Raw genomic sequence first — 27,615 nt, 5'->3', positions numbered from 1 at the left:
ATGGAGACCCGGCGGGTGAGTGAGAAAGCCACTGCTCTCCTTGTGCCAAGCCCAGCAGGGACCTGGGAGGGCCTGGGCTGGGCCTCGGGGAACAGTTCCCTTTGGCAATAGCAAGGGATTAACAGTTGGCTGTTCCGGAGCTGGCAGCAGCTTTGGTGCTCGCTGTGGGGACAGGTGTGGGAGGGAATGGGTGGCTCCTGGCCATCCCAGAGCACAGCCACATCTCCTCCTCCATCCTTGTCCCACTGGAGGCTGTGGGCACAAACAAGGGAGCAGCTTTTCATTGCCTTCCCCTCACCCAAATTACAGCACAGCCTCAGTGCTTCCCAGAGTCCAGAATGAGTTTCTCCCAGACATCTCTGAAATGATCCCTAGTGGCCCAGAGGAGGTCACAAGCATGATAGGAAGATGCTCCAAGGGCTGGAGCACCAGTGGCAAGGGAAAAGGATGCAAGAGTTGGGGTTGTCCAGCCTGGAGAAGGTTCCAGGGTGACCTTAGAGCCCCTTCCAATGCATGAAAGGGCTGCATGAGAGCTGGAGATGGACTTAAGCCAGTGGCCTGCAGGGACAGGACAAATGACAAAAGCTTCCCACCAAGACAGGGCAGGGATGGATGGGATATTGGGAGGGAGTTCTGCCCTCTGAGGGTGCTGAGGCCCTGGCACCCAGGCTTGAGGTTTCCCAGAGAAGCTGTGGCTGCCCCTGGATCCCTGGGAGTGTTCAAGGCCAGACTGGCTGGGGCTCTGGGCAACTCCCCTTCTGGTGCTCTTAGAAGTGATGAAACACCTTCCAGCATGTTCATTTCTGCTGCTGTCAAACTACTGGGCTGAAAATATTCCCAAGGAGGGGAGGAAGAGCTCAGCTGGAATTGCTGTGCTCTGGGACAGGCTGGGAGGCACTCAGAGGCGACTGCCTCAGGGGCAGCCATGCAGTCTGAGTGTGCTCTTCCCCGTGCTCTTGCAGGGAGCTCAAGGGCTTTCTCAGCAGGGACGTTCCTCCGGAGCCCCTGAGGTGAGTAAAGTGTGCTGAGCTGGCTGGCATTTTGAAACTGGTTCTCCATGAATGGATGCTGGTTCTTGTGGGATCAGAAAAGAGGTATCTCAGTGCTGCTTTGGAATGGGAACAGAACACCTGACTAACAGCTGGATGTGGGCTTTCAGGCGCTGGTAGGCGACAGTGACAGCATGGCCAATTCCATCATCTGCACCGACAATCCTGGGAACATCCTCTCAACTCTGACATCCACTGATGAACAGCATCCTTTTGAATTGGTTCGGGAAGCTACAGAGAACTGGGGGCGCATGCAGCGGCATTTTGATCAAATGGAGGAGAGAACTCAGAGGATCAGAAGCCGCTGCCAGCTGATAGACTCTCTGCTAGAAGAAATCAGTAGGTGAGTCTTTCCTCCTCCTCCTCCTCCTCCTCCTCCTCCTGCATTCCAGAAACAATCTGCTTCCAGGCCGGGGAGTTCAGAGGAGTCCCTGGTGAAGAAGTCACCTGCCTACCATGTGTAGTCCTCAGTGTGGCCCTCGAGCATCGTCCTGTCTGGTTTTTCCATGCTCTTCTGTGACTCCCAAGGCTGTCTGGGAGCTGCAGAGCCATGTTGCAATAGGAGACTCCTTCTCGCCGTGCTGCTTCCCTGAATTCTGTTCTTTAAGTGCCCCTGCCCAGCCATAGCTTCTCACTGAAAGAAGGCAGCCTCTGGAGGATTTTCCTGGGAGGGAAAGAGCAAGGTCTTCCTTAGCCCACTGCCCCCAGCTCCATCCTGGAGAGCTGAAAATGGCATTGCTGACTCTTCAGGCCTCTTGATTCTTCTGACTGAGCCTTGTCTCTGCAGTGACTGTGCAAACCTTGAGAAGTCCAGGGAAATGCTGCTGCAATGCACTGGAATCCCGGAGACAGGAGCCTTGTGTCTGCATCTGAAGAACACCAAGCAGCGGAAGGAAGCATCAGCCCAGGCCGAACAGGCAGAGCAGCAGGACAGGATGGAGGTTGGTTTTGGAAATGAGACTGGTTTTCCCTTGAAAACTCGTCTTGCCCCTTCTTCTACACTGGAGGACTTGGCTGCACTTGAGGGAGAAGACCCATTGTTGCAGAGCGAGCTGGAAGTCAAGAGGCAGTCATTGGAGGAATTGCAGCTTCAGAGGGATCTGCTGCAGCAGGAGAGGGATGATGTTAGCACGGCTCTGAACACCTTATTGCTCGGCAGCACCTGTGGGAGGGGGAGTTGTGGCAGCCAGATCAGCCCAGATGCTGTTGCTGGCAGGAGAAGATGGGCACACTGCTGTGCACACCTGGCTCAAGACGGCACATGCGTTTATGAGCCAGGGATATGCGTGTTCATCAGCAAAGTGTTGCATGCTTCTGCAAAATGTGTTGCTTTGGGCAGCCACAGAGCCTCTAAAACAGGGATCGGAGCTGGGGAAGGGTCTGGAGCACAGGTGTGACCAGGAGCAGCTGAGGGAGCTGGGGGGGCTCAGCCTGGAGAAAAGGAGGCTCAGGGGGCACCTTCTTGCCTTCTACAGCTCTCTGTGACAGGAAGCTGCAGCCAGGTGAGGGTCAGGCTCTGCTCCCAGGGAACAAGGGACAGGACAAGAGGAAACAGCCCCAAGCTGTGCCAGAGGAGGTTTAGATTGGGTGTTACAGGATAGCTGCAAGAGAAGGCTTTGTTTCTGATGGTCTCTGTCAGACAGTCTCAGTTCTGGGGAATGTGATAGGTTGGGCAAATGCACAGCAGACGTTCTGATTTGGCCACATCAGGCAGGCGTCCACAAGTCACAAAATGTCTGCTCAGCACAAGAGCCATTTCCCGGCGAGGCATCCTCTCCTTGCAGAGAGCTGCGTAGAATATGTGAGGAGGAGAAACTTAGACGAGAGTTTTGATGTGGCAGGGGGAAATCCTGTATATTTCCCCTTGATTCAGCAAGCAAATTTGTTTTCACAAATCTTCCTGAAAATGTCCAGCAATGAAATATATCCAGATAATAATTGTGTTTCCCAAGTGGCAGTTGCAGAAGATGCAGTATTTTTGGGTGACAACACGGAGTTTGGAGTGGGGATGTTTGTTGGGAAGGAGCTGTCTGGTCCCAGGCAAGCCAGCAGGGCCTGACACAGCACTTCCAAGGTAACAGTGCCAGAGGCTTTTGGCAGCCCCGGCTATCAGAGCTGCATAGGGCAGATGCTGTGAAACTTTGAGCCCAGAGCACAGGTGCTCCTTGTCCTCTGGCTGCCTGCGAGGTGCCACTGGCTGGCTCTGCACAGGGCTCCCGAGGAAGGGCTCGAGCTGTACCTTGTCCCACTTCCAGGTTTCCCAGGAGCAAGATTCATCGAGCTGCTCTCTGGAGCAGCTGGGCCCGGAATCCTCTGGCCAAGGGCACGCACTGGCCCAGGTGTGCCGAGAGCAGGAGCTGCTGGGCCAGAAGGCTGACCTTGAGGGCCGACTGGCAGCCATGGAGTGGCTCCAACAAGACCTTTCCAGGCAGCTGGAGGAGACCAGGTAAAGGCAGGGAGCAGAACCTTTTCAGATCTATTTACATTCCATGGACAGAATATGGAAGAGTCCCAAGAACAAAAATATGCCACAATGTGAAGGTTCTTTTTCTGACACCTAAAGCCAGCAAAGCTCTCGTGAGCCCTGGGCTCCTGTTTGTGCTGCCGAGCACACTCCTGTGGGAAGTCCAAAGCAATCCACCCAGCCCTGAACTGAGTAGTAGGTAAACCATGCAGATGCTGAGTGAAACCTCAGGTTTCTCTTGGCTTTGGTTTCTTCTTCTGGGCATTGAACGTCCCTCATTCCTTAGCAAGTAGCTTGACATGATCCTGATCTTCAGAACTGAAGCTTCGTCTTCAGCATTCCAGGCTCCGACCTTGGCACGTTGGGGGTAGCACACTGCCATTCAGGGGGAAGCCAGAGGCTCCTGCTGAAAATCTTGAGGGCTTTCTGCTTCCAAGCACACTCTTGAGAAGTGTGGGACAGGCCCTAGAGCTTGCTGGAGAACAGCAGGGAAAGCTCTTTGGAATTCTCAACAGCCTCTGGGGATTCTTGCTGATTGTTGATGGGCACCCAGCTGCCAAACCTGCCAACCTCCCTTTGGATGGTCCCTCTCTCTCTGTAAAGAAGGACAAGTGCCTCGGGCTACTGCCTGCTTGCCCCGCAACACTAAAATAAAGGTGGCAAGTCTACTCCATGACCTTGCAAGAGTTTAAACTGCAGTCTCTGCATTCAGGTAGTTGTTCTTCAGACAAAAGGGCGTCCTGATTTTTTACAAGTGCTGCTATGAGATGACCATGAGATTTTACTGTGTCACGCAAAGTAGTTCTGAAGCCACATAAATACAGGGTGTCTGGAAGATGATGGACCTTTATGTCCATTATCAAGAGCATTAAAAAGTCAGCAGTCAGCAAGGACAAGAGTCTGTTGTGTCCCCCTGCAGAGAAGCTTGGAAGTGCTGATGAGAGAAGGGCTGTGAGCAGAGGCTGGGCTTTTGCTTGTCGCCCCAGCCTGTTTGGACACAGCTAGCCAGTGTCATAGGTCAGGATCAGCAACTGAAGGTTTGGCTGTTGAGGCCAAGTTGGGCTGGGCTGTCTATGCTCTGCCAGGCCATAGGGAAGGCCTGGGCAGTCCCTCAGAGGGCCCTGCTCTGCTGTTGAGATGGCACAAATGTGCCTTGCCTGGGCGAATTTCCACGTGGCCCATTTCCCATACTCAGGTGTGGGGATCTTGAGCCACGTCGTCCTGGAATAACCGGCTGTGGGTGTCTGGAGCAAACAACTCATGTCTCTCCGTATGTGCAACTCATAGGTCAGCAAAGGAGAGCCTGGAATCCAGGCTGAGTGCTGCTCAGCAGCAGATATCTCAGCTGGAGACCACCAGGAACCATCTGGAGGCTCAAGTGCTCACAGTCACACAGGCCAAGGAGGTGATAGAAGGTGAGAACCTCGTGTGCTTTGTTTGTGGTGCTGCCCCTGCCTAGAGAACTAAGCACCCTGTAAAGCTGCCTCTGTCCACAGAGCTTCTGAGAAGTGGTGGGGCTGGTGGCACTGAAAGGGCCTGAGGTCAGTAAAGTCAGTAAAGACTCTGACTCTTGCTGTTGGTCGTGTTTGTAGGAGAAGTGAAGTGCCTGCAAGATGAGCTGGAAGCAGAGAGATCTCTCAGGAGGCAGGAACGGGAAGACACAGCTCAACAGCTCCTGCAGGCAGAGCAGCAGCATCACAAAAGCCTCAGGCTTCAGGGAACTGCTCAGCAACTGGAAATAAAGAAGCTCCTGCAAGACCTGGTAGGGGACAGTACACTTCTGGAGTGTCCAAGCCAGCCCTGTGGGTTGGTTTAGCACAAGCAGAGCCTGAGGGTGTGAAAGGGCAGCAATCCTCTGCCAAGGCCTCCCGCTGCTGGGCCGGGCAGCAGAGGCAGCAGCTTGGACTTGGAGGTGCCTGAGAGCCCCCAGGATGGTGCTGGGACAGTAAATGCAGCCACAGCTTCAGTGAGGGCGTAAGAGGAGTTCCAGAGCAGGTTGGGCAGTGCCCACCCAAAGCGTGGCAGCCCAGGGCAGGATTGTCCCTGAGTCCCACCTGCCACGGAGCAGATGCCAGCGTGGAGCACTTGCCGGCATGGAGCAGATGCCAACAGTGCTGCTGGCTGCAGGCGTGGGAACTCGGTTCCTTTCTTGCTGTGCTTCCATGGTGGACAGAGGGATTAGCTTTGGGCTGGAAGCAAAGGGAACAGGCCCCTTGTCCCTGGTCCTTCAGTCCTTGTGACTGGGGTGTCAGGGAAGGGAAGGTGACACCTCCTTTTCTGAGCACTTGGACTCAACGCTTGGGAAGGTCTTTGCCAACAGAAGAGATTCCACGAGTCTGTGATTCTTGCACCTGCTGAGCCTCCTTTTGAATTCCATGACAGGACACGGTTTCTGGAGTGCTGTTGTCTTTTCCGGTTGGGGGTTGTGGGAGGGATGAAGCTTCACCTTTTTCAGCAGGGAGCTTGCCTGGGACTTCATCTTGCAAATTTCTCCTCCCCTCCTCAGGCAAGTGAGCGCGAAAGGCACCGTGCAGAGATGCAGGAGACGCTGGAGCAATGGGAAAAAGAGAAGGCAGAGAGAGAGCAGGAGCACAAGAAGGTGCTGTTTGAGATGAGGCAGAAAGATGCCACCCTGCTGGCCCAACAAGAAGAACTAAGGAGATTTGAAAATGCCAAGCGACAGGTAATGACTGAGAGAGGAGAACTGGTGTGATTTTTTGCAAGGCTGGAGCTGTGGGAGATGGCAGGACATGGGGCTGTGTGGAGCATGCCCTCCGTGTCTTCTACATTGAACTGGGGGAGGTGAAAGCTGAACGGGGCTGTCTTTGGGACCAGCAATGAGCCCTCTCATAGGAAGCCAGGCAGAAACATCACCTATCAGCTGAGATCTTTGTGCTGCTCTTGTGCTCTGTTGTTCTAAGATGTACCTCAGGGTACCTTCGCTGTTCTCTTTCCGCTCCCCTTTTGGTGTGTACTGGTAGGTGTTCACAGCCAAAGTGAGTTTGTAGCTCTTTTCTTATGTGGAAACGGGGGGTGAGGGGGGTGCAGCAGCAACATTGACAAGAGAAAAATCTTTTTAAAGACTTGCCTGGAGTATTTCTGAACAGTAACCCAGAGATGTCTTCTGGGCTGTGTTTTAAGTCACTTCCTGGGAAGCTGTGTTGGCCCCGGGGCAGGCAGTGGCCCAGGGGAGCAGCAGCCGAGTGCTGTGAGAGCACGTGAGCCCATCAGTCTTTGCCTCTGCCACATGGATGCTGCAGGAGAAGTGTGAAGCCCTCTGCTCTTTCCTTCGGTGCAGGTGCTGCTGGAAGAGCAGAAGGAGAAGAGTGCTTTATCAGAGGCACTGCTCCAGACTCAGGGAGAGCTCAGCCGAGCCCACCAGCAGGTCCAGCAGCTCAGGCAGGAGGTGAAAGAGCTGCAAGAGAAGGGGCAGGTAAGTGTGAGTAGGCAGGCAACAGAGGGCAGGGCAGGGACAAGGGCACAAAAGGCAGCTCCTGGGACTGAGGAGGCAAGGGCTGCTTCAGGCCCTGGGAGCACAGAGCCTGGTAAGCTCCAGAGCTCAGCCCCAGGAAGGAAGGCTTGCAGTGGAAGCAGAGCTGGCTAGAGAAGCCAAAAGAAGCAGCTGAAGGAATGGGATTTTGAGGCAGCACGTGGAACAAGCTGAGCCTGAGGGCAGGTCCCAGGAAGTTGCTCTGCATTTTGTTGCCAGACCATCAAGGCAAATCTGCAAGCTGAGCTGCAGGAAGCTCGCAGTGAAGTCCAGGCAGTGCAGAGGAGGCACAAGGAAGAGCTACACGGCCTCAAAGAGGAAATGAATCTGCTCCTTGAGCAGAGGGAGGCTCTACAAAAGCAGGTGAGTGAAACAGCACTGGCATGGCAGCCATGCAGCGAGGGGTCTGTGGCCTTCTTGCTTTTCCATGGCAGAGCAGCAGCTGGTGGGGTGATCCCTGGGGCTGTCTCGGGCTCTGGGGGCTCCATGGCAGCTGCTCTGTAGGACACACAGTGCTCTGCTGAATCTCAGCTGCTGCTCTGGACAGCTGGGCTAGTCCTCTGGGCTGTTGGCCAGCAACCATCAGCATGGATTCCTGCTGGCCTCTCCTTGCCAGCCTTGGTTTGGGAGGTGCTTTTTCAGGTGCCCTTGGTGGTGGGCCTCTTAGAGACTGAAACAAGTTGTCCATATCCAGTGTGAATCTGGTGCTCTCAGGACAGGGAGAAATGGAAAGTTGTCCTTTGCCTTTCCTCTCAGCCTGTGCTGTGGCTGACAGTGACAAGCTGTGGCTGCAGCCCCTGACTGCTTTGTTCCCTTTGACTGGAGGTGGGAGAGTTGACATCTCAGCTGGCAGCCTCCCGAGAGTCCCGGGAAACAACTGTCCAGAGAGCCCAGCAAGAGGTGAGGGAGGCCCAGGAAGAGTCCAGGCAGAAGCTGTCGGAGGTTGAACACGTCCAGAAGATCCTGGAGGAGGCAGAAAATCTGAACAAGGAGCTGCAAGTGCATGTGGAGTCCTTGAAGAGGGAAAGGAATCGCTGGGAAGAAGTGGCTCAGCAAAATTCAGAATTGCAGGCTTCGGTGGATGTCCTAGAGAGTGAAAAAGCCAGGTAAATGAAAGCCTGTGGGACTCTGCATTGTGGTGAATGGATTCCCTCTTTGCCCTCTTTGCACCTGCCAGGGGCTCTGGCAGCATTTCCTAAGTGGCAGATTCTGAACTCTCCGTGCAGACACTTCTCCTTGTCTGGATGTTGTCTTTCATTTTCTTTACTTTTAAGACTTCAAACAGAGTTTTTCTGCAGAGAAAGGATTTGGGGGTAGCTCTTTCCCTCTAGGGGGTATTGTGTTTTTAGGTGGGTGTGTTGACACTGCCCGAGCTGCATTGTAAGGAGCTGGATACATCCATCAGCTCCACCTTGGGTCCTGTAACTTGAAGACTCTGGGATTTGGATCAGCCTGGCCTCTGATGCTTTTTCTGGGCAGAACCATCTGAAGGCCCTGATTGCTGATCTAGGCCAGATTGCCCTCGGAGGCAGCCCAGCAACAAGAGCGGCTCTGTTGCATGGTTCCTCATAAAATGTGCCCCGGTGCCTGGAGGGCGTCTTCATTGCAAGACTTTGTTAGGTTTGTATTCACATTCCCACCTCAAAAAGAAGGTAGAGCATGTAGGCAGGAACTCCCTGTTCTTTTAGGGCCAAAAGCAGAGTAGGCACATGCTGGGCTTTGACTGCAGGGAGAACAAACAGCCAAGTTGTTTAGACAGACCTCATCAGACAGAGGAGTTTTTCCCTGAGGTGCTGCAAGTCCTGAGAGTTTATAAAATCTGATACCGTGTAGCAATGAGTTGCTTGCTTCCCTTCTAGGCTGATAGTGTCTCTGGAGGAGAAGAACCAGCGCCTCAGAACTCTGGAAAAACAGAACCTGCTGCTGAACTATCGCGTATCTCGGTTATTTTCTGCTCTTAAGCAGGCAGAGCAGCTCTGTTCTGAGCATAGAAGACAAAGGCAGGAGCTCAACACCCAGGTAAGCTGTGCAGTGGCATCCTCTTCTCCAGGGACACACAACAGCACCTTTGCCTTGGAGGCCCCAACCTCTTTCCCCTCCCAGCAGCACGCACAGCTGCCGTCTTCTGCCCGGGGCTGCTGCTGCACCCTGAGGCCGAGGCTGGATCTGCTGTCTGCTGCCCAAGTTTTGCACCGTTCTCTCCCGGCTCCCAGCAGGAAATCTGGGAGGGGAGCAGCAGCAGACTCCTCTGGAGCCTCTGTGTCCCTCAGTTAGCAGTGTTGTCCCAGACAGAGTTGGTGCCTGTGCCGGGCACTGAGCAATGTGGGGACACAGAGGTGGCTATGGCAGGCTGGGCAGGGCACTTCCAGCGCAGCCATCTCAGCTGCTGTTCAGAGCTGCAGCCTCAAGGATGCCCATTGCCTCCCTTTCCCTCTTTTCTCTACATTGGTCTCCTTTGGAATCCTTGCTTTTCTGCCTTTTGGTTTTGGCATGGTTTTTGCCTGAAATCATTTCTTCTTTGCTGCTCTCCCTGCGGCCCACTCTGCAGCCTCAGGAGCAGCCCTGTCCCTGAGGCTCTGTGCATCCATCTTCCAGATCCAGGCCAAGCTGCTGGCAGAGATAGAGCAGACAGCTCACCAGGCAACTCAAGAGAAGCAGCTGCTGGAAACTGAGGTGTCTGAGCTGCGTGTGAGGCTCCAGAGCTCTGAGGAAAGAGCAGAGGCCATGGCCATACAGTGTAAGGACGTGGAGCTGGAGCTGAGGAAGACACAGGCTCAGAGGGACCATCTCAGAGCCCACAATCAGGAGCTGCTGAAACAGCTGGAGCAAAGTGAGCAAGGTACAGCTTCTCCTCTCCCACTCACTGCCCCATCCTGCCTCACCTGCGGGGATCTCGCTGATGGCTCGCAGAGGAAAAGTGCCCAGAGATGGCAGAGGGAAAAACAACCAGCAGGAGATTTATCCATCCAAGTGCCAGTGAAAGCTTTTTCTTGAGAAAGATGCTGTGGCTGGCAGTGCCATCCGGCTGTGCCATGGCTGATCCCGTGCACAGCTGGAGCCTTCCAGGTGCCGTGTCTGTGCTGAGGAGCTGTAGCTGGATGCCTCAGCTCGATTCCCCCAAACTCCAGGCCCTGCCAGAGCCTCCAGGCTACTGGCTTCTCTGGAGCAGGGCTGCACAGGCATCCCCTCTCCTTTGTCTCTCTTGGATTGCTCACTCTGCACAAGGCCAAGAGCAAACACACTTTCCCGTCCCTCTGAACATTTCCCCTTTCATTCCTGCTTTTTTCTCTGCCTGCAAATTTCCTTCATTTCTGTCAGCTTTGGAGCCCTTGTGGGCTCAGGGCCTGACAAACTCAGGCAGGCAGAGAAGACACTGCTGTTGTCTCTGCAGGATGCACATCAGTTTGCCTTTGCTTTGCTTTTCCCCTTCTCCTTTCTCCTGTTCCTTCCCTCTCCCTGCTGCAGATTTGTGGGAGGCAGCAGTCAAGCACACCTCTCGAGAAACTGCCCTGGAGAAAGAGGCCTGTGAAAGGCAGGAAGAGGCTGTGACTCTTCGTCAGGAGGTGGCATCTCTGCAGAGGAAATTGGAGAGCCTGCAGAAGGAAAGGATGGATGTGCTGGTGAGATTGGCGGATGCCACAAAGGGCCATTTCCTAGCTGTGTTTGCACATTCAGTTAATAGTTCTAAGGAGCACCTTTTTCCAGTTAAACTTCTCCAACTGCGTTCTTCTGAATAAGGAGGAGAAGATGTTGTAGTCATGTCAAAGCCAGTTAATGCTGAGCCTGCTGATTTTCCTCCATGCTGGGCTTCTGTGCCCTAGAAGCTTTAGTCCTCAATGTCCACACTGCCTCTATGGACATTGCATGCTTTGGGGAATTCCTCGTGTCCAAACCCATGTCCAGATTCCTAAATATCTGGATCTGGAAGGAGGGGTGAGAAGACCAAGTTTGCTGTGAATAGAAAGGTGTTTGGCCTTGGCCATCTGAGAGCAGCCAGTGGGGAGAGAAGAGAGGAAAGCCAAGTGCTGATCCACACCAGGACGTGTGCCTGCAAGGGGAGAACTCGTCCTGAGTGGCAGCAGAGGATGACAGAGGGATCTGGCCATTGCTGCTCCAAGAGAGGGCAGTGGGGCTCTCGGGGATGGAGCCATGGAAACTCTACACAGCAGAGCTGGAAAACCACTGCTGTCAGCCCAAGCCCAGGGAAGGAAATGCTGGCGGTGTTTGCTCTTCCCTTCCTCCCTGATGGAGAGCACATCCTCGTGGCACTGCCTAAATCCTGCTTAGCATGGACTTGAAATCCTGGCTGCAGTTCTGGCAGCTCCTCCCCAGAGGAGCACTGGAGTGGGGCTGCAAGAGCTTGGGGAAGGGCAGAAAGGAAGCTGGGACAGGCTGAGGGAAGGAGCGGTATCAAGGGGGGAAGACCAGCAAAGGTCTGCAGCATCCCGAGGGGCAGAGAGGGGTCTGCAGCAGGAGTCCAGATCTGGTCTGAAAAGCAAACCGAGGGGGCGAATGAGTGACCCTTTTTCTCCCTGTTTTGGCAGCATGGACAGGAATTGAACCAGCAGCACATGAGAGATGTGGAAGAGAAGAATGAAATGCATGCAGATGAGTTAAGATATCATAAGGAAAATACTCAAGAATGGGAAGTGGAGAGAGAAGGCGAGCAGGAAGAGTTGGAGCATGGGGCTGCTTCTTTGAAGAAATGGAGAGAGAACACCCAAGTACTGAGTGCTGCACTGAAGAAAAGTGAAATTGCCAAAGGGACTCTGATGAAACACTTGTACATCCTGATGGGAAAGTCTGGTATCCAGGAAGGCACTGGCATTGACCTTCAGTCCACTCCAGGGTCCCTGAATTATTCCAGTGCTGTTTCCCATGAGGAGGTGGGTCTCTATCCCTGTCAGTCCAGGCCTGCTTGGGTAAAGCAGCCCGGGCTGCAGCAGGCAGCCTTGTCTGTCTGCCTGGCTCCAGCCAGAGACCATTGACTGCCAGATTGTTTCCTGGCTCGCCCAGAAAGACTGCTCCAGCTCTGGAGCTTACTGTTCCAATCTGCTCCAGGCCAAAAGCTGGGCATGGGGAGCTGCTTTTCCTGTGCCCATGCAACAAATGGGGGTTTGGATTTGGTGTGGGAAGTAATGGAGCAGGTGAGCAGAGGGATGGACTAAACTGAGTGATGGACTAAAGTGGACCAATGGCTGAAAATCAGCTGCACTCCTGGTGCTTAGAGTAAATGGTATTGCCAGTTGTAGAAGATGCAGTATTTTTGGGTGACAACACGGAGTTTGGAGTGGGGATGTTTGTTGGGAAAGAGCTGTCTGGTCCCAGGCAAGCCAGCAGGGCCTGACACAGCACTTCCAAGGTAACAGTGCCAGAGGCTTTTGGCAGCCCCGGCTATCAGAGCTGCATAGGGCAGATGCTGTGAAACTTTGAGCCCAGAGCACAGGTGCTCCTTGTCCTCTGGCTGCCTGTGAGGTGCCACTGGCTGGCTCTGCACAGGCCTCCCGAGGAAGGGCTCGAGCTGTACCTTGTCCCACTTCCAGGTTTCCCAGGAGCAAGATTCATCGAGCTGCTCTCTGGAGCAGCTGGGCCCGGAATCCTCTGGCCAAGGGCACGCACTGGCCCAGGTGTGCCGAGAGCAGGAGCTGCTGGGCCAGAAGGCTGACCTTGAGGGCCGACTGGCAGCCATGGAGTGGCTCCAACAAGACCTTTCCAGGCAGCTGGAGGAGACCAGGTAAAGGCAGGGAGCAGAACCTTTTCAGATCTATTTACATTCCATGGACAGAATATGGAAGAGTCCCAAGAACAAAAATATGCCCCAATGTGAAGGTTCTTTTTCTGACACCTAAAGCCAGCAAAGCTCTCTTGGGCTCCTGTTTGTGCTGCCGAGCACACTCCTGTGGGAAGTCCAAAGCAATCCACCCAGCCCTGAACTGAGTAGTAGATAAACCATGCAGATGCTGAGTGAAACCTCAGGTTTCTCTTGGCTTTGGTTTCTTCTTCTGGGCATTGAACGTCCCTCATTCCTTAGCAAGTAGCTTGACATGATCCTGATCTTCAGAACTGAAGCTTCGTCTTCAGCATTCCAGGCTCCGACCTTGGCATGTTGGGGGTAGCACACTGCCATTCAGGGGGAAGCCAGAGGCTCCTGCTGAAAATCTTGAGGGCTTTCTGCTTCCAAGCACACTCTTGAGAAGTGTGGGACAGGCCCTAGAGCTGGCTGGAGAGCAGCAGGGAAAGCTCTTTGGAATTCTCAACAGCCTCTGGGGATTCTTGCTGATTGTTGATGGGCACCCAGCTGCCAAACCTGCCAACCTCCCTTTGGATGGTCCCTATCACTCTGTAAAGAAGGACAAGTGCCTCGGGCTACTGCCTGCTTGGCCCGCAACACTAAAATAAAGGTGGCAAGTCTACTCCATGACCTTGCAAGAGTTTAAACTGCAGTCTCTGCATTCAGGTAGTTGTTGTTCAGACAAAAGGGTGGCCTGATTTTTTACAAGTGCTGCTATGAGATGACCATGAGATTTTACTGTGTCACGCAAAGTAGTTCTGAAGCCACATAAATACAGGGTGTCTGGAAGATGATGGACCTTTATGTCCATTATCAAGAGCATTAAAAAGTCAGCAGTCAGCAAGGACAAGAGTCTGTTGTGTCCCCCTGCAGAGAAGCTTGGAAGTGCTGATGAGAGAAGGGCTGTGAGCAGAGGCTGGGCTTTTGCTCGTCGCCCCAGCCTGTTTGGACACAGCTAGCCAGTGTCATAGGTCAGGATCAGCAACTGAAGGTTTGGCTGTTGAGGCCAAGTTGGGCTGGGCTGTCTATGCTCTGCCAGGCCATAGGGAAGGCCTGGGCAGTCCCTCAGAGGGCCCTGCTCTGCCGTTGAGATGGCACAAATGTGCCTTGCCTGGGCGAGTTTCCACGTGGCCCATTTCCCATACTCAGGTGTGGGGATCTTGAGCCACGTCGTCCTGGAATAACCGGCTGTGGGTGTCTGGAGCAAACAACTCATGTCTCTCCGTATGTGCAACTCATAGGTCAGCAAAGGAGAGCCTGGAATCCAGGCTGAGTGCTGCTCAGCAGCAGATATCTCAGCTGGAGACCACCAGGAACCATCTGGAGGCTCAAGTGCTCACAGTCACACAGGCCAAGGAGGTGATAGAAGGTGAGAACCTCGTGTGCTTTGTTTGTGGTGCTGCCCCTGCCTAGAGAACTAAGCACCCTGTAAAGCTGCCTCTGTCCACAGAGCTTCTGAGGAGTGGTGGGGCTTGGTGGCACTGAAAGGGCCTGAGGTCAGTAAAGTCAGTAAAGACTCTGACTCTTGCTGTTGGTCGTGTTTGTAGGAGAAGTGAAGTGCCTGCAAGATGAGCTGGAAGCAGAGAGATCTCTCAGGAGGCAGGAACGGGAAGACACAGCTCAACAGCTCCTGCAGGCAGAGCAGCAGCATCACGAAAGCCTCAGGCTTCAGGGAACTGCTCAGCAACTGGAAATAAAGAAGCTCCTGCAAGACCTGGTAGGGGACAGTACACTTCTGGAGTGTCCAAGCCAGCCCTGTGGGTTGGTTTAGCACAAGCAGAGCCTGAGGGTGTGAAAGGGCAGCAATCCTCTGCCAAGGCCTCCCGCTGCTGGACCGGGCAGCAGAGGCAGCAGCTTGGACTTGGAGGTGCCTGAGAGCCCCCAGGATGGTGCTGGGACAGTAAATGCAGCCACAGCTTCAGTGAGGGCGTAAGAGGAGTTCCAGAGCAGGTTGGGCAGTGCCCACCCAAAGCGTGGCAGCCCAGGGCAGGATTGTCCCTGAGTCCCACCTGCCACGGAGCAGATGCCAGCGTGGAGCACTTGCCGGCATGGAGCAGATGCCAACAGTGCTGCTGGCTGCAGGCGTGGGAACTCGGTTCCTTTCTTGCTGTGCTTCCATGGTGGACAGAGGGATTAGCTTTGGGCTGGAAGCAAAGGGAACAGGCCCCTTGTCCCTGGTCCTTCAGTCCTTGTGACTGGGGTGTCAGGGAAGGGAAGGTGACACCTCCTTTTCTGAGCACTTGGACTCAACGCTTGGGAAGGTCTTTGCCAACAGAAGAGATTCCACGAGTCTGTGATTCTTGCACCTGCTGAGCCTCCTTTTGAATTCCATGACAGGACACGGTTTCTGGAGTGCTGTTGTCTTTTCCGGTTGGGGGTTGTGGGAGGGATGAAGCTTCACCTTTTTCAGCAGGGAGCTTGCCTGGGACTTCATCTTGCAAATTTCTCCTCCCCTCCTCAGGCAAGTGAGCGCGAAAGGCACCGTGCAGAGATGCAGGAGACGCTGGAGCAATGGGAAAAAGAGAAGGCAGAGAGAGAGCAGGAGCACAAGAAGGTGCTGTTTGAGATGAGGCAGAAAGATGCCACCCTGCTGGCCCAACAAGAAGAACTAAGGAGATTTGAAAATGCCAAGCGACAGGTAATGACTGAGAGAGGAGAACTGGTGTGATTTTTTGCAAGGCTGGAGCTGTGGGAGATGGCAGGACATGGGGCTGTGTGGAGCATGCCCTCCGTGTCTTCTACATTGAACTGGGGGAGGTGAAAGCTGAACGGGGCTGTCTTTGGGACCAGCAATGAGCCCTCTCATAGGAAGCCAGGCAGAAACATCAGCTATCAGCTGAGATCTTTGTGCTGCTCTTGTGCTCTGTTGTTCTAAGATGTACCTCAGGGTACCTTCGCTGTTCTCTTTCCGCTCCCCTTTTGGTGTGTACTGGTAGGTGTTCACAGCCAAAGTGAGTTTGTAGCTCTTTTCTTATGTGGAAACGGGGGGGGAGGGGGGTGCAGCAGCAACATTGACAAGAGAAAAATCTTTTTAAAGACTTGCCTGGAGTATTTCTGAACAGTAACCCAGAGATATCTTCTGGGCTGTGTTTTAAGTCACTTCCTGGGAAGCTGTGTTGGCCCCGGGGCAGGCAGTGGCCCAGGGGAGCAGCAGCCGAGTGCTGTGAGAGCACGTGAGCCCATCAGTCTTTGCCTCTGCCACATGGATGCTGCAGGAGAAGTGTGAAGCCCTCTGCTCTTTCCTTCGGTGCAGGTGCTGCTGGAAGAGCAGAAGGAGAAGAGTGCTTTATCAGAGGCACTGCTCCAGACTCAGGGAGAGCTCAGCCGAGCCCACCAGCAGGTCCAGCAGCTCAGGCAGGAGGTGAAAGAGCTGCAAGAGAAGGGGCAGGTAAGTGTGAGTAGGCAGGCAACAGAGGGCAGGGCAGGGACAAGGGCACAAAAGGCAGCTCCTGGGACTGAGGAGGCAAGGGCTGCTTCAGGCCCTGGGAGCACAGAGCCTGGTAAGCTCCAGAGCTCAGCCCCAGGAAGGAAGGCTTGCAGTGGAAGCAGAGCTGGCTAGAGAAGCCAAAAGAAGCAGCTGAAGGAATGGGATTTTGAGGCAGCACGTGGAACAAGCTGAGCCTGAGGGCAGGTCCCAGGAAGTTGCTCTGCATTTTGTTGCCAGACCATCAAGGCAAATCTGCAAGCTGAGCTGCAGGAAGCTCGCAGTGAAGTCCAGGCAGTGCAGAGGAGGCACAAGGAAGAGCTACACGGCCTCAAAGAGGAAATGAATCTGCTCCTTGAGCAGAGGGAGGCTCTACAAAAGCAGGTGAGTGAAACAGCACTGGCACGGCAGCCATGCAGCGAGGGGTCTGTGGCCTTCTTGCTTTTCCATGGCAGAGCAGCAGCTGGTGGGGTGATCCCTGGGGCTGTCTCGGGCTCTGGGGGCTCCATGGCAGCTGCTCTGTAGGACACACAGTGCTCTGCTGAATCTCAGCTGCTGCTCTGGACAGCTGGGCTAGTCCTCTGGGCTGTTGGCCAGCAACCATCAGCATGGATTCCTGCTGGCCTCTCCTTGCCAGCCTTGGTTTGGGAGGTGCTTTTTCAGGTGCCCTTGGTGGTGGGCCACTTAGAGACTGAAACAAGTTGTCCATATCCAGTGTGAATCTGGTGCTCTCAGGACAGGGAGAAATGGAAAGTTGTCCTTTGCCTTTCCTCTCAGCCTGTGCTGTGGCTGACAGTGACAAGCTGTGGCTGCAGCCCCTGACTGCTTTGTTCCCTTTGACTGGAGGTGGGAGAGTTGACATCTCAGCTGGCAGCCTCCCGAGAGTCCCGGGAAACAACTGTCCAGAGAGCCCAGCAAGAGGTGAGGGAGGCCCAGGAAGAGTCCAGGCAGAAGCTGTCGGAGGTTGAACACGTCCAGAAGATCCTGGAGGAGGCAGAAAATCTGAACAAGGAGCTGCAAGTGCATGTGGAGTCCTTGAAGAGGGAAAGGAATCGCTGGGAAGAAGTGGCTCAGCAAAATTCAGAATTGCAGGCTTCGGTGGATGTCCTAGAGAGTGAAAAAGCCAGGTAAATGAAAGCCTGTGGGACTCTGCATTGTGGTGAATGGATTCCCTCTTTGCCCTCTTTGCACCTGCCAGGGGCTCTGGCAGCATTTCCTAAGTGGCAGATTCTGAACTCTCCGTGCAGACACTTCTCCTTGTCTGGATGTTGTCTTTCATTTTCTTTACTTTTAAGACTTCAAACAGAGTTTTTCTGCAGAGAAAGGATTTGGGGGTAGCTCTTTCCCTCTAGGGGGTATTGTGTCTTTAGGTGGGTGTGTTGACACTGCCCGAGCTGCATTGTGAGGAGCTGGATACATCCATCAGCTCCACCTTGGGTCCTGTAACTTGAAGCCTCTGGGATGTGGATCAGCCTGGCCTCTGATGCTTTTTCTGGGCAGAACCATCTGAAGGCCCTGATTGCTGATCTAGGCCAGATTGCCCTCGGAGGCAGCCCAGCAACAAGAGCGGCTCTGTTGCATGGTTCCTCATAAAATGTGCCCCGGTGCCTGGAGGGCGTCTTCATTGCAAGACTTTGTTAGGTTTGTATTCACATTCCCACCTCAAAAAGAAGGTAGGGCATGTAGGCAGGAACTCCCTGTTCTTTTAGGGCCAAAAGCAGAGTAGGCACATGCTGGGCTTTGACTGCAGGGAGAACAAACAGCCAAGTTGTTTAGACAGACCTCATCAGACAGAGGAGTTTTTCCCTGAGGTGCTGCAAGTCCTGAGAGTTTATAAAATCTGATACCGTGTAGCAATGAGTCGCTTGCTTCCCTTCTAGGCTGATAGTGTCTCTGGAGGAGAAGAACCAGCGCCTCAGAACTCTGGAAAAACAGAACCTGCTGCTGAACTATCAGGTGTCTCAGTATCACTCTGCTCTTCAGCAGGCAGAGCAGCTCTCTTCTCACCGCGCTGGACAACTGCGGGAGCTCAACACCCAGGTAAGCTGTGCAGTGGCATCCTCTTCTCCAGGGACACACAACAGCACCTTTGCCTTGGAGGCCCCAACCTCTTTCCCCTCCCAGCAGCACGCACAGCTGCCGTCTTCTGCCCGGGGCTGCTGCTGCACCCTGAGGCCGAGGCTGGATCTGCTGTCTGCTGCCCAAGTTTTGCACCGTTCTCTCCCGGCTCCCAGCAGGAAATCTGGGAGGGGAGCAGCAGCAGACTCCTCTGGAGCCTCTGTGTCCCTCAGTTAGCAGTGTTGTCCCAGACAGAGTTGGTGCCTGTGCCGGGCACTGAGCAGTGTGGGGACACAGAGGTGGCTATGGCAGGCTGGGCAGGGCACTTCCAGCGCAGCCATCTCAGCTGCTGTTCAGAGCTGCAGCCTCAAGGATGCCCATTGCCTCCCTTTCCCTCTTTTCTCTACATTGGTCTCCTTTGGAATCCTTGCTTTTCTGCCTTTTGGTTTTGGCAAGGTTTTTGCCTGAAATCATTTCTTCTTTGCTGCTCTCCCTGCGGCCCACTCTGCAGCCTCAGGAGCAGCCCTGTCCCTGAGGCTCTGTGCATCCATCTTCCAGATCCAGGCCCTGCAGGACACAGTGCTGCAGATGGAGGCTTCCCAAACAACTCGAAAGAAGCAGCTGCTGCAGACGTTTGAGGAGTCTCGAGCAGGAGAATGGGCTTTGAGGGACTCTGTGGACGTGCTGGAAACTGAGGTGTCTGAGCTGCGTGTGAGGCTCCAGAGCTCTGAGGAAAGAGCAGAGGCCATGGCCATACAGTGTAAGGACATGGAGCTGGAGCTGAGGAAGACACAGGCTCAGAGGGACCATCTCAGAGCCCACAATCAGGAGCTGCTGAAACAGCTGGAGCAAAGTGAGCAAGGTACAGCTTCTCCTCTCCCACTCACTGCCCCATCCTGCCTCACCTGCGGGGATCTCGCTGATGGCTCGCAGAGGAAAAGTGCCCAGAGATGGCAGAGGGAAAAACAACCAGCAGGAGATTTATCCATCCAAGTGCCAGTGAAAGCTTTTTCTTGAGAAAGATGCTGTGGCTGCCAGTGCCATCCAGCTGTGCCATGGCTGATCCCGTGCACAGCTGGAGCCTTCCAGGTGCCGTGTCTGTGCTGAGGAGCTGTAGCTGGATGCCTCAGCTCGATTCCCCCAAACTCCAGGCCCTGCCAGAGCCTCCAGGCTACTGGCCTCTCTGGAGCAGGGCTGCACAGGCATCCCCTCTCCTTTGTCTCTCTTGGATTGCTCACTCTGCACAAGGCCAAGAGCAAACACCCTTTCCTGTCCCTCTGAACCTTGCCCCTTTCATTCCTGCTTTTTTCTCTGCCTGCAAATTTCCTTCATTTCTGTCAGCTTTGGAGCCCTTGTGGGCTCAGGGCCTGGCAAACTCAGGCAGGCAGAGAAGACACTGCTGTTGTCTCTGCAGGATGCACATCAGTTTGCCTTTGCTTTGCTTTTCCCCTTCTCCTTTCTCCTGTTCCTTCCCCCTCCCTGCTGCAGATTTGTGGGAGGCAGCAGTCAAGCACACCTCTCGAGAAACTGCCCTGGAGAAAGAGGCCTGTGAAAGGCAGGAAGAGGCTGTGACTCTTCGTCAGGAGGTGGCATCTCTGCAGAGGAAATTGGAGAGCCTGCAGAAGGAAAGGATGGATGTGCTGGTGAGATTGGCGGATGCCACAAAGGGCCATTTCCTAGCTGTGTTTGCACATTCAGTTAATAGTTCTAAGGAGCACCTTTTTCCAGTTAAACTTCTCCAACTGCGTTCTTCTGAATAAGGAGGAGAAGATGTTGTAGTCATGTCAAAGCCAGTTAATGCTGAGCCTGCTGATTTTCCTCCATGCTGGGCTTCTGTGCCCTAGAAGCTTTAGTCCTCAATGTCCACACTGCCTCTATGGACATTGCATGCTTTGGGGAATTCCTCGTGTCCAAACCCATGTCCAGATTCCTAAATATCTGGATCTGGAAGGAGGGGTGAGAAGACCAAGTTTGCTGTGAATAGAAAGGTGTTTGGCCTTGGCCATCTGAGAGCAGCCAGTGGGGAGAGAAGAGAGGAAAGCCAAGTGCTGATCCACACCAGGACGTGTGCCTGCAAGGGGAGAACTCGTCCTGAGTGGCAGCAGAGGATGACAGAGGGATCTGGCCATTGCTGCTCCAAGAGAGGGCAGTGGGGCTCTCGGGGATGGAGCCATGAAAACTCTACACAGCAGAGCTGGAAAACCACTGCTGTCAGCCCAAGCCCAGGGAAGGAAATGCTGGCGGTGTTTGCTCTTCCCTTCCTCCCTGATGGAGAGCACATCCTCGTGGCACTGCCTAAATCCTGCTTAGCATGGACTTGAAATCCTGGCTGCAGTTCTGGCAGCTCCTCCCCAGAGGAGCACTGGAGTGGGGCTGCAAGAGCTTGGGGAAGGGCAGAAAGGAAGCTGGGACAGGCTGAGGGAAGGAGCGGTATCAAGGGGGGAAGACCAGCAAAGGTCTGCAGCATCCCGAGGGGCAGAGAGAGAGGGGCAGCCAGTGCCTGCCCCTGCAGCAGGAGTCCAGATCTGGTCTGAAAAGCAAACCAAGGGGGCGAATGAGTGACCCTTTTTCTCCCTGTTTTGGCAGCATGGACAGGAATTGAACCAGCAGCACATGAGAGATGTGGAAGAGAAGAATGAAATGCATGCAGCTGAGTTAAGATATCATAAGGAAAATACTCAAGAATGGGAAGTGGAGAGAGAAGGCGAGCAGGAAGAGTTGGAGCATGGGGCTGCTTCTTTGAAGAAATGGAGAGAGAACACCCAAGTACTGAGTGCTGCACTGAAGAAAAGTGAAATTGCCAAAGGGACTCTGATGAAACACTTGTACATCCTGAAGGGAAAGTCTGGTATCCAGGCAGGCACTGGCATTGACCTTAAGTCCACTCCAGGGTCCCTGAATTATTCCAGTGCTGTTTCCCATGAGGAGGTGGGTCTCTATCCCTGTCAGTCCAGGCCTGCTTGGGTAAAGCAGCCCGGGCTGCAGCAGGCAGCCTTGTCTGTCTGCCTGGCTCCAGCCAGAGACCATTGACTGCCAGATTGTTTCCTGGCTCGCCCAGAAAGACTGCTCCAGCTCTGGAGCTTACTGTTCCAGTCTGCTCCAGGCCAAAAGCTAGGCATGGGGAGCTGCTTTTCCTGTGCCCATGCAACACATGGGGGTTTGGATTTGGTGTGGGAAGTAATGGAGCAGGTGAGCAGAGGGATGCACTAAACCCAGCTGAGTTTTGTACTGAGAGGGCTGAAGAGCAGCTGCACTGCTGGTGCTTCGAGGATGCTTCCTGAGATGGAGATTCCTGAGGGACAGCTTCTGTGGTGTTTGAAATATGGGCATCATCTCCTCTCTAAATACCCTGCAGGCTGTTGGAGCACAAGTGGAACAGCTGTTACGTGGCTCAGGGACCATCCTGGAATCCAAGCAACCAATTGCATCACTAGAAGAGGAGAAGAGAGAGAGGCCTGAATTAACCACTGAGCCCAGAAGTGGCGAGCGGGTAAATTGGGCTTTCACTGCCTCTGCCGAGCCTCAGGCTCCTCTGGAACTTGGCACGTTAGCCCAGGCAGTGCTTTGGAGACCTCTGCTTGTTTCCTTGCCTCTCCCTGTCCCTGCTGTGGGCACACCCTTTTGTTTGTCCTCTCTCTTGGGGCAGCCCATGGCTTTCACAAGGGCACCTTCACTCCGCTGCCTCCCTCCCTGGCCCTGTGTCCCCGCACACACACTGGCCTCTCTTGCACAGCCCCCAGCGAGAGCTTTTTGCCCCCAGTGTTGTCTAGTGCAATTCAGGGTCTCAGAGCAGAGATCTCCTTGCCATGATGTCCACAGGTCTTTTTGCTCCGTGTTTGCTGACAGGTTTCTGTGACCCTCTCTCCCATCCAACGTGCAGGTGGAACCTGAAAGGAGAAGAAACAGAACTTTTAGGAGAGTGTTCCCCCCAGATTGCTTTACGTTTCCTGTCCACAAGCCTGCCTATCAAAATCGTCGACTTCTACAACAGAAGACTCCTCCAGTAGCTCAGGGAAGCAGCAGCCCTCCTGCTGATGCACAGCCTGTGGAGAAAGGGGTCAGTGGCCCAAATTTGGAAATCAGAGTTGGGTTCCTAAATCCCCTCGGAACTCTCTCTAACAGACCTGTGGTGGCTGAGGGATGTCCGTGGGAAGGCTTTGCCAGCCTTGAACTGGACCTGTTGATCATCTGAGCTCTGCTCTGTGTGGGAGCCTGTTCCCTTCCCCTTGCCCCAGGGCAGAGAGTTGGTGAGGGCTGGAGTTGGAGGCTGTGTCTGCCCCGAGAGCCGGTACCGTGGGGCTGCAGGTGCTCCTGCCAGCGTGGGCTTGTCTGAGCCGGGCCTTGTGCCTCTTTCAGGTGTCCCTGCTGCAGTCACAGCTGGCCCAAGACCGACAGGACCACCTGGAGAGCTATGCAGGGAGCAGGCAGGAGACACAAGGTGCAGAAGGGACCTCCTTGCTTCCTGAACGACTCAGAGAGCAGCCAGGGTGCAGCTGGATGCAGTCTTAGACTTAGTCAGTAGTTTATGTTTAAAGGACAGTATAGGTGAAATTGAACCTTTACACAACTGTGTTCCATAGGATGAAAGATATATTTATAGAAAAATAAAGAGTTTATGATGATCATGATTAAACTAATAGATCTTTATCAGGGTTATTTACTACCCAGTACAGAGACCTATAACTTCCAGTATAGTGCATTATGTTTTGAAGCAACATTGTAGCAATTCTAGTCAAGCCAGCAAAACCAATTCTTGAAGATTGATGCTACTCACCCAAAGCAAGGACCACGGGCAAACATTTCTCTCAGCCTCAAGGCATGACCTTGAGAAGCATCCTCACTCCAGGGTGGAATCTGCAGAAGGGAGACATGTGACATGAACCACTTTGGTGAGAGCAGGAGAAACCTGCCATGTGTGGAGCTTTGTCATTTGTCCTTAGGAAACTGCAGCCTGATTATTCTCAGAGTCCCAGAATCTCAGGCCAGGGGAGGCTGGAAGCACCTCTGCAGGTCACCTTGCCCAGCCCCTGCTCCATCAGGGCCACCCAGAGCCAGCTGCCCAGGATGTGTCCAGGTGGCTTTTGAGTCTCTCCAGGGATGGAGACTCCACCACCTCCCTGGGCACCTGCACCAGTGCTCGGCCACCCTCCCAGTGCAGAAGTGCCTCCTGAGCTCAGAGAGCCCCTCCTGTGTGTCACTTGGTGCCCGAGGCCCCTGGAATGTCCCTGGCTCTGTCCCCTCTGCAGCCTCCCCCCGGGTATTTATCCCCAGGGATGAGATGCTCTGAGCCTGCTCTGCTCCAGGCTGGGCAGTGCCAGCTCTCTCAGCCTCTCCTCACGGCAGAGATGCTCCAGTCCCTCCGTCACCTTCATGGCCCTGTGCTGGACTCTGTCCAGTCTGTCCCTGTCTCCTGTACGGGGCAGCCCAGCTCTGGGCCCAGCACTCCAGGGCTGGCCTCACTGTTGTGGAGCAGAGGGAAAGGATCCCCTCCCTCCAGCAGCTGTGTCGCAGCTCCCGGTGCAGCCCAGGACGCTGTTCTGCATTGCTGCAGGAGCACATTGCTGGCCCGTGGGCATCCTGGTGTCCAGCAGGACCCTGCCAAACTTTAGTTTTTCAACCGGGTGGCCCCCAGCAGATACCGGTGCCTGTGGTTGTTCCTTCCCAAGGACAGGACTCAGCACCTGTCATAGAACTGTCACCCTTGTTGAACTGTCCCTCGGGATGGCAGCACTTCTCTCTGGCAGAGCAGCCACCGCTCCCGGTTTGTGGGAGGGCACCCCCTGGCCCCATCACCCAGTTTACTGACAAAGGTGTCAGCAAGGACTGGACTCAGCATTGTCCTCCAGGCTCCACCGCTAGACTTTGTGCCACTGATCTCCAGGGTTCCAAGAAGGTAGATTCTGTGCAAGGCGTCTTTGCTTGTATGCACAAATTCAGAAAGAATTGGCAGGATTTACAACAGGGATTTCTGCTCCATATCTTAAGTGGGAAAAAATGTAATGATCCATGCTCCCTCTCACTGGCAGTGGCTAAAGGAAAAGAGGTCCTGTTGTTGGTGACAGTGGAGGTCACCTGCAGAGGAACTGTGCCAGACTGGTGTGACATACAAGGTCAAGGGTTGAGGGCATAATTTAAAATAACTTAGCAAAGTGAAAAGCAGAATCACAACCCTGGGTGATAGGAGATCAAGTGAACCGGAAACTTCTGACCAACCTCATCTCAGAAAGGAGCGATGTGGAAGAAGAATCAAGTTATCCAGGGGGCGTGTACAGACATTGCTGTGGAAGCAGTTATGGAGTTAAGAGGAAGCCTGCCCTGCATCATGTGAGCAAGAATGCTGAGAAATGGGGAAGAAAGCTGATTACACACGATCTGAAAACTGGAAAGGCGTCCTGATTGTCAAGCCTGTAAACCTTGTGAGAAGAAGAACAAGCCGTCAAAAGGACGGATTTATTACAGGCCTGCAACCGCTTTTGAGCAAACTGCTGAGCACAGTTTCTCACAATAAAATGTATAAATAATGTCTTAACTTTGCAATAAACCCAATTCACTTGCTTCTAGCTTGTGTCTCTCACATTCATATGCCACAGCAGTAGGGAAGGGGGAGAATAGTTAGGGAGAATAGTTAGAATCTTAAGCCAGGCATACACCAGGTCTAAGGACTGGAGGAAGCTACGTCAGCTGTCCATTGTCTTCAGAAGAGCCTGGCCAGTGCAGGTGGTTCCTGAGAACTTCCTGAGAACTACAGCAGTCTTAAAGATGGGCACAAAGGAGGGTCTGAAGACCTACAGGCTAATCAGCTGCTTTGGAATCCCTGGGAAAGTGATGGAGCAAATCTTCCTGGACACCCTTTCAAGCAACTGAGAGAGAAGGGCATTGGGAACAGCCAGCACAGATTTAGCACAGGGACATGGTGCCTGGCCAACCTGAGCAACTCTGCAAATTACGGGAGACCAGGCATGGTGTTGCCCGACATTGCAAAACATTCAGCAGCCACGCAGTCCCCTTACAGCCCGACTGGTGAGATATGGACTGAGTGAATGGCCAAGGGAAAACCGCCCAAACCAGCGGGCTCAGTGCTGCTGGATCAGATGTATGAAGTGGCCAGGCTGTGGTGACACCACCCACTCCAGATCATCCCTGGAGCCAGCATTACTGTTGATTAATGACTAATATTTATATGCAGAGAATGTCTCCTCTAATCGAAGAAACTTTACAACAGGGGGTTTATTCCACCATGATCATACATATCACAAGGTAGTTCCTAGCTCATACATAAACATTACTTTTCATAGAACTATTTTACCCACCTCTGCCTCTTGCTGGAAGTCCCTTTATGGTCTTGGAGGGTCATCTAAAGAGGTCTCTGGTGGTCATATTCACAGTGAGCCCTCAAAACTGGAAGTGCCCTTGCCTTGAACTTCTCTTAGGGCGTGCACTGTTGTTTCTTGTTACATAACTTTGCCACAAAACCCACTTGGGTGCCTTATAATCTGTTTTTCCACTGCTTCCAGCTCTGTTCAACATCCCGTCTGTCTACTTTTACATTCTTTTATCTCATTTGCTAGTTAGTCTTTAAGCTGTATTTTGCAACCAACACTTTCTGTTTTCCACGTTTTCTGTCACGGTGAGTGGCAGCAATGCGTCTTCCTGGCTGGAGCCACCCCCATTTCTGTGGTCCCTGCGGCTGACAGACATGCCACGCACTGATGTCATGTCCAGCCTCAGCTCAGCTCGCATCCCTTGCCCAGACAGGGGAGAACCACAGGCAGGAGAGGCAGAAGCCATGTGCTCAGGCTGCCCCGCCTTGAAGGCACAAGAGCCTCCAGCTTCTACCGGTCAAGGGTCAGGGCACCTGACAGTGAGCCTTCAGCACTGAGTGATGGCATCCCACTTCTGCAGCTTTGGCCCAGTCAGATGACCCTGTCTCCTCAGGAGCTGCCCTTTGACCTTGCCAGGGACCACTCAATGGACATGATGCCATGGCAGCTTGGCAACCCCTGGATTTGGCATCAACTATGGTGATGTTTCACCTCAGCATAGAATCCCCGACTGGTTTGGGCTGGAGAGACCTCAAAGCTCATCCTATTCCACCCCCCGCCATGGGCAGGGACACCTGCCACCAGACCAGGTTGCTCCAAGCCGCCTCCAACCTGGCCTCGGACACGTGCAGGGACGGGACAGCCACAGCTGCTCTGGGCAACCTGTGCCAGTGTCTTACCATCCTCACAGGGAAGAGTTTCTTCTAACCCTGCCCTCTGCCAGTGGAAAGCCATTCCCCTTGTCCTGGCGTTCCAAGCCCTTGTCCAAGGTCAGCCCTCAGCTCTCTTAGAGTCCCTTTAGGCATTGGAAATGTCTCTAAGGTCTCCCTGAAGCCTTCTCTTCTCCAGGCTGAACACTCCCAGCTCTCCCAGCTCGGCTCAGAGCAGAGGGGCTCCAGACCTTGGAGCATCTCTTTGGCCTCTCTGGACTCACTCCAGCAGCTCCACATCCTTCTGATGCTGGACCCGAGGGCTGGAGGCAGCTCTGCAGGTGGGGTCTCACCTGAGCAGGGCAGAGGTGCAGAATCCCCCTTGTCCCCTGCTGCCCACTCTGTGGGGCCAGCCCAGGACATGGGGCTTTCTGGGTGACAGCGCAAGGGGTTGGGGCACACTGGGACTTCTGTCCACCAACATGCCCCAGTCCTTCTGCTCAGAGCTGCTCTCAACCCCTGCCCTGCCCAGCCTGAGTCTGTGCTTGGGATTGCCCTGGCCCAGGGGCAGGCCATGTCCTTGGCCTCATACCAGCAGAGTCACACTGGGACTTTGGTGATGGTCTCTGGGCCTATGGCAATGACTCCAGCTCCTTGAAACTTTTAAGCTCCTCTTGCTGCTTCCCCTACCTCATGCTTTTCTTGAGAACCCCATGCTCCCTTTGGTACTGCCTCATCATCCTTGTCGCAGGTTTGCGTGGTCACATCCGGGTAGCAGGGGCCCGCAGGGTGACCCTCTATGAGAAGACACCAGAAGCTGCTCCCGTGTTGGGCAGAGCCGGCTCCAGAGGGCTCCAGGAGGGACCTGCCACTGGCTAAGGCTGAGCCAACCAGTGATGCTGGGAGGGCCTCTGGGATTAGGTACTAAAAAAGGGCTAAACACTGCTGTGCAACAGCAGCTGGCAGGGAGGAAGAAGATGGGAGAGCAACAGTGGATTTTGACCCATAGCCCGTGTAGGTGAGCAGAGGAACAGATCCCCAGTGCAGCCCATGTGAGGAGCCCACAGCACAGCGGGTGGGGATGCCCTGAAGGGATCTGCAGCCTGGAAGGAGCCCACGCTCCAGCAGGTATTGTAAAGGCAGGCGAA

General features: G+C 54.0%; 1 protein-coding gene across 1 annotated transcript; it reads left to right on the top strand.

Moving 5' to 3' along the window:
- Positions 1–27,346, top strand: LOC137484402 (centrosome-associated protein CEP250-like). Its single transcript, XM_068208275.1, has 30 exons — positions 1–15; positions 963–1,010; positions 1,160–1,392; positions 1,837–1,990; positions 3,305–3,495; positions 4,801–4,928; positions 5,106–5,275; positions 6,020–6,196; positions 6,495–6,509; positions 6,812–6,946; positions 7,223–7,366; positions 7,829–8,109; positions 8,863–9,022; positions 9,599–9,842; positions 10,469–10,623; positions 11,548–11,889; positions 12,547–12,737; positions 14,036–14,163; positions 14,342–14,511; positions 15,256–15,432; positions 15,731–15,745; positions 16,048–16,182; positions 16,459–16,602; positions 17,065–17,345; positions 18,099–18,258; positions 18,835–19,138; positions 19,765–19,919; positions 20,863–21,204; positions 22,633–22,714; positions 27,219–27,346. The coding sequence occupies exons 1-30, from the start codon at positions 1–3 to the stop codon at positions 27,344–27,346; spliced, it is 5,004 nt and encodes a 1,667-aa protein (XP_068064376.1).
- Positions 27,347–27,615: the final 269 nt, after the last annotated feature.

This window comes from Anomalospiza imberbis, chromosome 17 (assembly GCF_031753505.1).
Source record: "Anomalospiza imberbis isolate Cuckoo-Finch-1a 21T00152 chromosome 17, ASM3175350v1, whole genome shotgun sequence".
Lineage (NCBI taxonomy): Eukaryota > Metazoa > Chordata > Aves > Passeriformes > Viduidae > Anomalospiza > Anomalospiza imberbis.
Note: the sequence above shows the minus strand (reverse complement) of the source record. Positions and strands in the feature narration are given on the sequence as shown.